Source organism: Linepithema humile, chromosome 7 (genome assembly GCF_040581485.1).
Source record: "Linepithema humile isolate Giens D197 chromosome 7, Lhum_UNIL_v1.0, whole genome shotgun sequence".
NCBI classification, from domain to species: domain Eukaryota; kingdom Metazoa; phylum Arthropoda; class Insecta; order Hymenoptera; family Formicidae; genus Linepithema; species Linepithema humile.
In genome coordinates this window covers 21,925,435-21,937,786 of record NC_090134.1, presented here as the reverse complement: position 1 = coordinate 21,937,786, position 12,352 = coordinate 21,925,435, and the positions used below count along the sequence as shown (strand labels likewise).

Below are 12,352 nucleotides of genomic sequence, written 5' to 3'. Positions count from 1 at the left end.
CGTTACGATTAAAGCGTGCGATTCGCTCGCGTTACGGTTAACGAGTATTACAAAATTCATTGTCGGCGACCGGAGCTATCGCCATGAGAAATTCTCAGTTAACAGCTATTTCACTTGAACACGGAATCGCTCGTGTAAACGAGACGTCTTATAACTTTAATCTCTAAACGATAAAGATAAATTTCCCAATAAATGTGAAAACTCGTCGATTTTAACGTAAAAGCTGTCGAAGCGTTGATGGTTTTCAAGTTTTTATGTGCGGAAAGAAAAATATTTCTTGCAAACTAATACATTTTGGATGTCTGGATAAACGAAAGACTCAACGCTTTGTTTCGCCATAACCAGGGCGGTGAAACAACCGTAAATCGATCGACTCCCGATCGGACGTTCGATAATAATGAGCGAAAGTGATCGACCTTAGAAGTTCCCGCGCTTTGATCGTTTCATTGCTGCAGCTCGATTTCTGTGACACACGCGCAAGTAAACGCTATTAAATGGTAGAAGCAGACCTTGAAGCGCGATTGGAAAACTGAATACGCATTCATAGCTGTTGATCACAACTCGTCGTACCGGACGAGCCGCGGTTTCTGAGAACACTTGAAAAAGTCGCTTCAGCTCTAAACAACCTTATTAATCAAATTATAGCGCTCATTATCTTACATATGTAAAGGTCTTATTAAACAGAATTTACATACGAATCGCGTAGCTTATTATTTAAAATTATTACTAAGTAAAATAATGATTAATTAGTCTAAAATTATTATTTAGTTTTATTTCGTGAGATCAAGTCTTTATTAGCGCTAGTTGTTATTTAATCAATAAATTATTTTGTTGAGAGCCTCAGCAAAATTTCATTCGCGAATTAATCTACAAGCGCAGCGAGGGACTACCGTTTGTGACGTAACGGCACGAAGCCTGTCTTTTTGCTCGTGGGCGTTATCATCCCCAAGAATATTTCATTTCGCTTTACTATTCCCACGATATTGGTGTAATGGAGACAATAGCCAAGAAAGTACTGCTGTGACCGGTAAAAAAAAAAAAAAAGAGCGAAATTGAAGTCGTGGAACTGTCGAGACGCGCAAGCGAAAGAATATACAAAATGACATAATGACCAATAATAACGAAATTGTAGATCCCGGAAGCTGCTCGCGAAAGGTTCTCGCACGAAATTTTTTTTTTTCTACACTCCAGTCGTTCATTTCCTTATTGAAATAATTACAGCATTCAAGTAACTGTAGCAAACGTTTGTATTAAATGAATCGGTGAAAATTTCATCTGATTTATCATTGCGCATTACACTTGTACATTTATGTATCACACTTAGAAAGCTACGATCGCTCGCATATCATGTCGCGGATTTATCCGTCGAATTGATTAAGAAAATGCGCGCGATTACGACAATCGCGATCCAGATTGCGTAAGAACATCCGGTGTTTCATTTAAGCTCATTTATGTTTCAGATCCACGAGCACATGACAAGGGAAGAGATGCTATCGGTGTTTTACACGGGACACGAGTCAGGTAATAACAGCAAAAAAGGTAACTCATGGCGAGCGTGTATGTACGCGTTTGTCTTTTCCGTTTTTCTATGTACCGTTTCTTCTGACACGACGTGAAAAAAACTCGTCGGGTCATCGATTAATTTTATTCCAACGCGCGGAGCGGAGACGCGTCGTTTGCTGTTTGAACAAGACATCTTCAGGCAATTACTAAGCGTTTTCTTTAAAATTTTATTTTAAATTTTTTTGCAGTTTTTACACGATCGCTAAACGTATGTAAAAAATTGCATAAAAATTCGAGATGTGTCTTTTTCAAGATAAAAAATTTATCCCCTTATTGGCTCTATGTGAAATGTTTCAGAATCACTTTTGAATATTTAGGTTTTACTTTTTCTTGGTGAAAATGCTGAGAAAAGTCATTTTTTACGGCTTATTAAATCAGTCCGATTAAAATTCTATTGAAACGAGACTCACGCTGAGTTAAACGACGAGTAAATTCCACCTGAAAAATGTTGTCCATAGAACATATTTACTCTCATATTTCCAATTTGACACACAAAGAAATTGAAGAATAAAAGCCGTGAATATTTTTTATGTTCGACAAACAGGCCATTAAACTCAAATTCTCCATCGTGAATCATTTTCGATGAATATTTATCGAATTCATTATTCAGAGATACATATTTAAAGATCGCTTTAACGTCGTTTTTGAAAGGTTTTTACTTAACTTGACTTTCGTATCGAATAACCACGGTTTTTTTTAGCGACAGTCAAACGCAGATGACTCGAGAACAGAAACAATTAAGTCGCCTAGCTTGCTTTCCCCATAAAACCATGTTTGAAAACTGTTATTTTTAAACGAAAGGGGTTTTTTTTTAATACTTTGTTGGAGAACAAAGGATGATCTTACGGTGGTTGTAAACGCGTTTTGCACCCTCAAACCGCAGTGCCGCCGTACGAAGTCGTGCCCGTGTTGCATACGATCGTGCACAAGAGGAGCGTGGACGCGAAGCCGCAGATCCACTTAAGGGCCTTCGGCAAAGATATCAGCCTCTCATTGAAGCCCACGGAAGGACTGCTGACGGCAAACAGCCTCCCGATGTGGACCGTCACCAAAAACACGTCGCAACCTGACGGCCTTCATTACGAGAGGGTGAAGGATGTAAGTCTCGCGTGTAATTGCTTTGTACAATTTTTTTTTTTTTTCTAAACTTGGATTTCTCTTTGTCTTTCAAAATTAGCGACAATCAAACTGGAATATTCAAGAAAATCGTACGTAATCACATTAATTCGTCGAAGTATTTTGAAAAACCATTGAATCGCTTATTTAATTCAGTTCACCGGTGAGATGTCTGGCGAAGCCGATTTTCAATCGTTTCTTTCATTCCAGGTCAACGTGGATATCGGTGACATCTATCAAGACACGGAGAACATGGCTTCAATTCTGCTGCACCACGACACAACTGGGAAAGTGCGCATTGTAAGCGACCATTCTTCTTTCTTAATGTTTCCTTTCGTCACCACCCCATTATTGCGGGTTGTCTTTCGTCAACCGGCACGACTCGCTCTTAGGACCCTTATTATAATTATAGCACTATCGCAATTTCTCGTGCCGCATAGCGTGACATTTTTGCGACGAGGATAAAACAATTACTAAAAACGAGTGGCTGATATAATTTTGGTGTAAGCGACAATCGCATTGAACAATAGCTTATCGAGTCGTGTTTGCACGAAAGCATATTACACAAGTAACGCGAATTACTTATTATTTAATTACAGCTCATCTCTCGTTGCTCTGCTGGTTAAGCGAGTGTAATTGCTTTATCAGCTTAGCCAAATTTAACATCTCTTCGCCCTTGCCTCCGGCAATAAAATTAATTTACGCTTGACATTAGCGTAAATCAATAAAAATGTATATACAATGAGTCTCGTCGATGGAGATTTATTATAATTAAAATGTTGGAGCGAATGTTACTGTCCCGCTGCGAGACCATCGCCGAAAATTCATATACAGAATCGCTGGAATGTCGTTTCCGTCAAACGTGCCATGAATTATGAGAACTATATTTTATAGACATGATTTAGTGATTTTTGGTATCTTCACGAGGTAGTCGTGATTCCAGTAATTAATTAAGACCAACCGCAGATTTAGCGAATGGTACTAAAATATTAATGGACGATGATTTCTTTCGATATTCTTGCGACAGGATTTTTTTCACATTTAAATACTTTAAAAAATAGTTTTTTAGTATACAAAGGCACGATTATCTAATTGTCTCCGGATATATAACTTAGGTCACTTTCATAATCGCGGATATCATTGTCGCACATAGTCACGACGTTATATGTAGTGTGCAGCGAAGCGTACAAGGCGTAGTTACTTAAATACCGACGATATCGCGATTTTGACATTTCCCCTTTGCACTCGCAACACCAACGTTTTCTGACTCGACGGTCTCGGATGAAAGTTCCACGCGAAGCTACTGTATCCACAAAATTAGAAGTCAAACTTTGATGCGATCGATTTTATCGCTGCAGTCTGCAATTTTAAGAGAGAAAGAAGAACGCTGCTCCTAATAATTCCGCGTTCAAAGGAGCGTGACTTGATTTCTCTTGCAAAGCTCTTAATTGCGGTTTCAGGAAGCGACTTACACGGATGTTTGCCTTTACCGCCCTTATCACATATATAGTTTCAGTAATACAAGAAGATTTCCACATCATGTTAGCGAACGTCAGAATTACTCGTGCAATACATCGGTTTCTTTAATTAAGATTTTTCCGCAAAATTTATTTATGTATTTAACGTGGGACAAATTAATTCTGGCAATTGATTTTATACGCGAAATTACGATACAAATGCGAACATAACTGGTGCAAATGCAAATGAATGTTACAATTATATCGACGTATACCTCACAGGAGTCGTGAAAGTTAATCGTAACGGTACGAAAGTACCCTCTCTCATTCACCTGCATAAGGATCCGACACGATAGGATCAATCTCGTGCGGCTTTAACGGCGACTCGCGCGTGGGAGTTGCAGTGTAATTTTTGCGAAGGCGAAACCGTAATGTCGTCCAGGCTGCGGGCTTGCACATAATATAGGCTCGATTACATAATAACGCCATAAAAGCGTTGTTCTAAGTGACCCCGCGGTGTCTTGACCTTTCGCTTTCACTCCCCCTCTCTCGGAATCTCTGACCAATGCACCTTTTAGACCGGCAAGATCGAATGGCTCGATCGTGTTCGAATCGGGAATATCGCGCGAATAATTCGCCTCGCTGTATCGCAAAACACATACAGATTTCTCAGATGGAAACGCTCGATTTGAAGCACGCCTCAACTAATGATTCATATACGGTGATATTTCTACGTATAGTTTGCGCAATTCGTGAAATATAAACAGGCGGAAATCATTTTTAATTCTATACGTCATGATCAGGTGTGATGATTAAGCATAGTTGTTCCGATTGTTTCAAAGTTGAGAAATGTTCAGTAACTGCAATCGCATTTTATTTGTTAGATTTTGTCTTTCTGTTTAAGTTTATTTGATATATGATATTGTTTTCAAATTGTAATCTTCATAATTTATCTTGCGTCTTTTTATTATTTATGTCAAATTTTTTTGCAGAAAAATATATAGAAGCATTGCGGTTGTTTAAGAGAGACTGTTACAATTACAGTTAGAGCCACAGTTAATTACGAGGAACTTTGCTACTACACGTGCTATCTGAACACAGTTGTGCAACTTAGTTTTATATAAACAAAGCATTGCATTTTTTTAACTAAAAACAAAATTTTGCTTTGCTATTTTATCAAAAATAATTGCAGAATTGCACGACCCATTTTAAAAATCTTTTTATAAACAAATAATCTACTCAAATTGAAGTATAAACTATGCAATGTGGAATTATTAATAATTAAAAATTTTCAAGAGAATAATATAGTTGATTCTGTAGTAATATTACGCGTTCATTCAGAACCTCATTCATTTCGTTAAAGTGTACAACACATTTCCATTCAGGACGGAACCATCGGTTCAGAATTGATCATTCGACCACTGCCAGAACGGGTTCTACAAGAAGTGGTGAATAAAACGCCAGCACTTCACGAATCCAAATTACTGCCTAATGTTACCAGAAATGAAGGTCTGAAGCACACAAGCCATCACATTGTTTTTAAAAAAGTGGATCAACCTGCCGGCGACGAGTACAACGACTTTTGTGAGTACATTAATATTTTTATTTTTATTACACATTTAAGTGGATATTTTTTAAAAGAGCATGAATCAATTTCCACATCAAACAATTGCTTAACAAACTGACTTCAAAATTGATAAAAAAAAATCTATTATTAAAATAAGATTCGTACGAGTTTTGTAAATCTTGCATAAAGCAGAATGCTACCTTAGAGAATTGCAAATATTTATTAATGTCTTATCGTTCTCTAAATTATACGAAAATTAATCTGAACTGCGTGAAATTTTTATTGCACATTATTTTACAAGTACAAATATTTTAGTGCTTATGGAACCCGACCACTTAGCCAAGAGGTTTAGAATTAAGCGCTCGATCAATAACAGATCGAAGCGTGAAGCACCGTACGTCATTTACCCGGAAATCCTTTGTATTGTGGATTATGATGGGTACAGGTAAATCAACTAATGCATTATTAAAACATTCGCGATATACACAGCTGATCATTATATTTATATTTTCCTCGCGTACGCGGAGATTACGCAAACCTGCATCGGCATTTATAAACGAATGCACCTTCTCGTTCCAGATTGCACGGCGGCGATAACGTGCAGATAAAGAGATACTTCGTGTCCTTTTGGAATGGAGTGGATCTGAGGTATAAATTACTCAAGGGGCCGAAAATACGTATCAGTATAGCGGGGATAATTATTTCACGGGTGAGAGACGATGAACTACAGCACGATTTAAAAAAATTTTTTTTCCAATGTTTCGGAAGCGTCTCTTTTGTACGGATAAATTAAAATGCACTGTATTCAGGGACGAGACGCGACGCCGTACCTAGAAAGGAATCGCGTGGGAAGAGATGCGATCGACTCAGCAGCCGCGCTGACTGACATGGGCAAATATCTTTTCCGGGAGAGGAGACTTCCTGTATACGACATCGCTGTCGCCGTTACAAAGTAAGAGTGTCTGATCCGTAATGCGCATTATATGCGCCACTTTAGACTTGAACGCTAAGTCATGAAAGCGCCTGCAAAAACAACGAATCTCCGATCATTTTTTTTATCTATTATCGTGACAGAAAAATGAGCACTTATTAATTCCACGACGTAATGAGAAAAACGTGATATGCTAATGTATCACAAGAGTATTTTTTTCCTCTTAAATTCCTTAGAAACGTACAGTGATTGCTTTGAATACTCTCGTTTGATTTCTACATGTCTGTTTAACGTAACGATATTATATTCTCGATGGAAAATTTTCTGAAAGTGTGAAAAAATTAATTTTTCTAAAGTTTCTAAGAAGTATTATGCTTTAATTCTCGATAAAAATCTTTGATTTCTCCGTAGAAAGTGTCTTTGTAATTTTTACAAAGTTTTTGCAGCAAAATTCTTTCATCGGGAAGTTTGTTTTAACGCCTTTCATGTGTGATTCTTAAAGCTCAAGACCGCATCGTTTCTTCTATAACCGATAATATTTACTATAATCCTCACGATCTATTCTGATGATTTCATACTCTCGATTTTTATTCCGCAAAACAGGTATGATATGTGCCGTCGTAGGAAAGGCGGCCGCTGCACTAAGGGAACTGCCGGTATGGTTTATTACATAGCGATCACGCATTATTTTTTTTTTTTTCAACGTAATGTATTTTCCATTGTATACAGCATATTCGCTAGCTTGTATATAATTGACGGTATATTGTTGAAGGTGCAGTAATGGTATATATAGCCTAACAGGTACAGTAGCATTGTTGAAGTAGCTCTTGGGAGTCTCGAGGAAGATATTCTCTCTAAACATGCTACGCGCGTATCGTTTAACGGGAACATTTATCAAGTAAGAAATCGTACTGTATAAAAGAAAAATCAATAGCTCGTGATATACACAATTTTAGATAGGAACATCTTCCTCGTGTGACTTTTAACGTGCACTCGTCGACAGAAAAGCTGCCACACTTTTCTCCTCAATGACTATTGGAAGGCGCAGGAATTGGAAAGGTTTGCGATTTTAGCGCGTTTTGAAATTCATCAAACGGAAAGTGTCGCGACGTTTCTGTCGGCCGGCGAGTGAGATTAAGGACTTGCAATCGATTTGCGAGACAATGCACCACAGCTTCTTACGCACACACTCCGAGTGAGGAGTAAATGACGAGTGGGTATGGTACCACTAATCTTAATTCAATTAATAACGCGTGATTCCACGGCCGTGAAAATATCTCGTAAACATCAAATAATTGTCAACCGCGTGATTAATAACATACGTATAATATGGATATCGCATACGGAAACGAGTTTGCACAGATAGATTTGGAGAGCATCGCGGATGATACGTAACATGTACCATCGCGCGTCTCCGGACAGACCAGTCTGACATTTGCATCGAAAAGTCGTAAAACTCGACTCGAATCTTCTATAACTCCTTAAAAATGCGCGTATGTTGATTAGCGCAAAATTATTCACACTGTTGTATAATGTAATTCTACATAAATTGAGCTGGTTTTAATGTAAATACGTATTTTTCTTCTTGATAGATTTATAATATTAGTAATGTCATTAATAATTGTCAATAACAAATTCAAATAATATATGCTATTTTAGAAACTATGTCTACACTTAAAAAATCACTCTTGAGAAATCGCAAGCTACAATTGAAAACTCGTCGAATATTAATTTTTACTTAAGTGAATTTTGTTTGTATGTAACATAACATATATGAATAATACATCGAACTGCTGCTAGTCTTTCAAGCTCTTACATGTTTTACATTATTAATGATTACTATTTTGCCCGAAACTATCATAAATCAATAAATTAAGCAAAACAACAAAAGCTAATCCGTGGAATCTCAATTTATGTAGATTTGCATGATATGACTTGTTAGACGTATGAATAATTTTCGCCAGTCCCTTTTACGATTATGAAAAGTTGCGCCGTTCGAACATGAAATCTCATGTAATAAATCGAAGTCGCGTTTTTAGCATCCACGACAGGTGTTCCGCTGAAGCGCGCGATCGAAAATGCCGGCTGGCAATCTCGCACAAAATTGATTAATCGACTCTGATGCGCGTGCGATGAAAAAGATCACCGCTTAATCGGCGAACATTTATTTACGCACTAGGAACACACAGTGTGTGATTTTTGCTTCTTTTTTTTTAATACGCCACTTTTCCTTATAGTACGCCCCCACTTACATGCTTTCGCAACACGCGTTTTGTTCGAAAAACCACTTTCGGAAAGAAGAGCATCCATTTAGCGCGGAGAATTTGCGACAGAAGTTGAAACCCGTAGATTTCGGTGCGAAGAAAGCTTGAAGCATTAAAAATTAAGTGTTTCTTTTTTGAAACTCGATTTTGAAAATAATTCACATCCCACAAGCAAATGCTTAGCATGCTACGTGTTTCAGGGTGTCTTAATTGTCCGTTAATTCGCGGTGGTTTTATCGTCATAAATACAAAAATTATTTTCGCGTATCTGCAATACGCCAAAAATCTGATCTTACCGAAATTGTACCGTTTTCGAACTCTGATTAGCAAGATTTGCTTCGCGGGTGTCTGCTTTCGACCACACGCAAATCGGTGGTATTGATTATTGCCGAAAGAATTGAACTTTTATCGCAAAATACAAGACAGTGTTGTGTATTGCACAATTTTCTATCCAGCGATTATCTTCTGGGGAGGATTGATTATCATTAATATTCCAATCTTCTAGAAATCCAGCGAACTCTGCGACTTCAAATCGATTCGTACGTGGTTTGAACTTATCTTGACAGCGCACAATGATTCTATATATTTTGTCATTCATTCTTTATTAGCTTGTGTACGAAAGAAACAACGCGAGCGGATTTTTTCGATAAACTCATAATCCGCTGTCTGATTGTTGTTTCGTCCCGTGACCGGTGTCAGAAATGTCGCCCAGTGTGAATCTACATGATAAAGAGTATTTTTATTATTGTATTGCAGATTAGATATGTGCAGGAGGCAATACGCGAATGATGTGTGCAATAGAGGAACCGCAGGTATGTTTCTTTTCGAACGAGGAGAAAGGAAAATCTTGTTTTAGCTTTCCCAACTTTAAATCTTGCACATGCACACTGCCTTGCGAAAATTTAAATTTCCAGATTTGCAGTTGATATAGTAAATTTTTTTTTAAAAAGGCAACAAATAGATCTAACTAGATGAATAAGAATTTTTTCAAAAGTTGAAAAATAGATCAGAGTTTTATATTCTTTTTTTTTATTGTTATTTTTTTAAACAAGGCAATTATTCGAGACAAGCCTGCTGTTACGTATTTCATTAATATATATGTGTATCTTCTTTCTTCTAATGCCTTGTACTCTCCTCTTCTTACGGTGCTACACGCGCATCATACAAATTGCAATTCGGCAATGAGAATGCGTCAAGCAATTACCTCTTTCGAACTCTGCTGTTCCCTTGCACAGTTGCTTAAACTTACTTCTATATGTGTTATATCTATTGCATATATGTGCTAGGTTTCAATATCTATCACAGTGGCGGACTTAGGTGCACCGTAAAAAATATCCATGCACCTAAAAATCAATTCAGCTAACTTGAAGATAAAATAAAATTAGCACATTCTCGTGGAATAAAATCGCTAATAACAATACCTGAAATAAAGCAGAACGAGATAAAGTAAAATAAAATAATTTTACTTTGTTAAAACGTTAGTAATTACGAATGTCAATTTGTTAATCATATTATCGCACATAAATCGCAAAAATCTAAAAACGTGCTTGTGATAACTTCATTATAATCCGCCACTGTATCTACACTCTCTACTTCCGCATTTATGTACATACTTACTATTGTTTTACAGTCTTGTAAACCGAGATTGTTCTCAAATTATGATAACATATGCGTTTTGCTCGTTGGCGAGAAACATGAAAAGTCACAAAAAGTAAAAAAAAAAAAAAAAAAAAAAAAAAAAACAGAAAAGGGAAAAGTTTCATTTTTTTCTTGTCATTTTTTTCTCGTTTACATCGCCTATGCACTTTGTTCTATATCTCTCTTAAATAATTCACGACTTATGTATCTTCTGTATCTTTGGCTGCGTTATTATCATGGATCGTTGGTCTTTGGTAAGTCTTTGAAATCACATAGCAACTTTAAATACATCGTCGAGGTACATCTTCGAGAGAGCCGTCGATCGATATCGGATCAGGAAGAATCGGGGGAGGGGGCGGGAGGGGGTGAAAATCCTAATCCGTCGATCGACCGATTCACCCGCACAAACACCTCGAGAACGTAAATTACGTCTGATACTTCGGCTAACTCTCTCATTAACCATTGGGCGGCGAATTATAACGCCGGATGCATGCGCCGCGTATATCGATAACCACATTTATTCAATCGAATTAATATTATTAATTCTTTTAACTCGAAGTACGCAATAATATCTTTAATATCTATGCTAGATGTACGCGCGTCTTCACTCTGAATGCGAATATTACAGTATTCTTCAATTGTACGCGTGATTCAATGACGCTCGGTAAATAAGACGAGTTTACAGTGAAGACGTGCCTTTACATGTTGCTATTCAGGTACTAATAAGACAGCTTGTTTACTAAAATCAATCTTGGCAACGTTAGAGAATTAATGCTCTATTTACATTTTATACTTTGCTGAATGCCGAATGCGTGCTTAAAGAGTCTCTCTTCTGCGTACGCAGGATTCGCGTACGTCGGCGGGGCGTGCGTGGTGAATAAACGTCTCGAGAAGGTGAATTCAGTCGCTATTATCGAAGATACCGGTGGATTCAGCGGTATCATCGTTGCCGCACACGAAGTCGGTCACTTGTAAGTAACGCCAAATTATCTTGCCGCTCTGGTCGCTTGCCGTTTCGTTCACCGCACGCGTTCTGTGTGAATTGAAGATTGGGCGCCGTCCACGATGGTTCGCCGCCGCCCAGCTATTTGGGTGGACCGGGCGCCGAAAAGTGCCGTTGGGAAGACGGATACATCATGAGCGATCTTAGGCACACCGAGAAGGGCTTCAAGTGGTCTCACTGCAGTGTGTCCTCCTTCCATCATTTTTTAAAGTAATTAATCTCCGTGCATTAAAGCTCTGAATTGCACGCCGCTGAACATTTTGATTCCCTTCTTTCTGCAAATAAATAATTCATTTGTTCAAATGTATGACTACCACTTCCTTGATTTCCAGTGGTGATACAGCAACCTGCTTATACAACGCGCCACACGAAGACGAGGCACTGCCCAGAGTGCTTCCCGGAAAACTGTTATCCTTAGACGCGCAATGCCGGAAGGATCGCGGAACAAGCGCTTGTTTCGTACGTCTCGCAGTCTTCGTGCCTGCGTGAAAAATTTTATATTAATTTGTTTAATTATATTCGTCTATTGTTCTTCTTGCTTGCGTATATATGTAAAACGAATAGAATTTCACTTTTTATCTCGTACATCAAATTACTTATGTTACACTTATTACATTTTGATTCACTTACCAAATTATTGATATTTCACATTTGCATACCATTTTAGAAAGACGATCGGGTTTGCGCTCAGCTGTTTTGTTTCGACGCTGGATCCGGATACTGCGTGGCGTATCGTCCGGCAGCCGAAGGCTCGCCTTGCGGGGACGGTCAGGTACAAAAGAAAAGCATTTTTTTTTAGCACATTTCTCCAAC

General features: G+C 38.0%; 1 protein-coding gene and 1 long non-coding RNA gene across 7 annotated transcripts in view; one reads left to right on the top strand and one right to left on the bottom strand.

Annotated features, from left to right (window-relative positions):
- The window catches only part of sona (sol narae), a 43,043-nt gene that overhangs the window by 27,878 nt on the left and 2,813 nt on the right, over positions 1–12,352 (top strand). For 5 of the 6 annotated variants that reach the window (XM_067359298.1, XM_012369306.2, XM_012369303.2 and 2 more), the window contains exons 4-15: positions 1,461–1,521; positions 2,447–2,661; positions 2,890–2,979; positions 5,522–5,720; positions 6,019–6,148; positions 6,283–6,412; positions 6,513–6,655; positions 9,655–9,710; positions 11,381–11,507; positions 11,585–11,749; positions 11,872–11,998; positions 12,207–12,311. In XM_067359298.1, coding sequence (XP_067215399.1) covers positions 1,461–1,521; positions 2,447–2,661; positions 2,890–2,979; positions 5,522–5,720; positions 6,019–6,148; positions 6,283–6,412; positions 6,513–6,655; positions 9,655–9,710; positions 11,381–11,507; positions 11,585–11,749; positions 11,872–11,998; positions 12,207–12,311 — 1,548 coding nt within the window. Of the gene's footprint in view, positions 1–1,460; positions 1,522–2,446; positions 2,662–2,889; positions 2,980–5,521; positions 5,721–6,018; positions 6,149–6,282; positions 6,413–6,512; positions 6,656–7,237; positions 7,291–9,654; positions 9,711–11,380; positions 11,508–11,584; positions 11,750–11,871; positions 11,999–12,206; positions 12,312–12,352 lie in introns of all 6 variants that reach the window. The other variant, XM_067359297.1, reaches the window with a different exon arrangement.
- Positions 10,652–12,339, bottom strand: LOC137001116 (uncharacterized). The gene is made up of 2 exons (XR_010891243.1): positions 12,199–12,339; positions 10,652–12,020 (listed from the first exon to the last, which is right to left on the bottom strand). It is a non-coding gene; the product is annotated as an uncharacterized lncRNA (long non-coding RNA).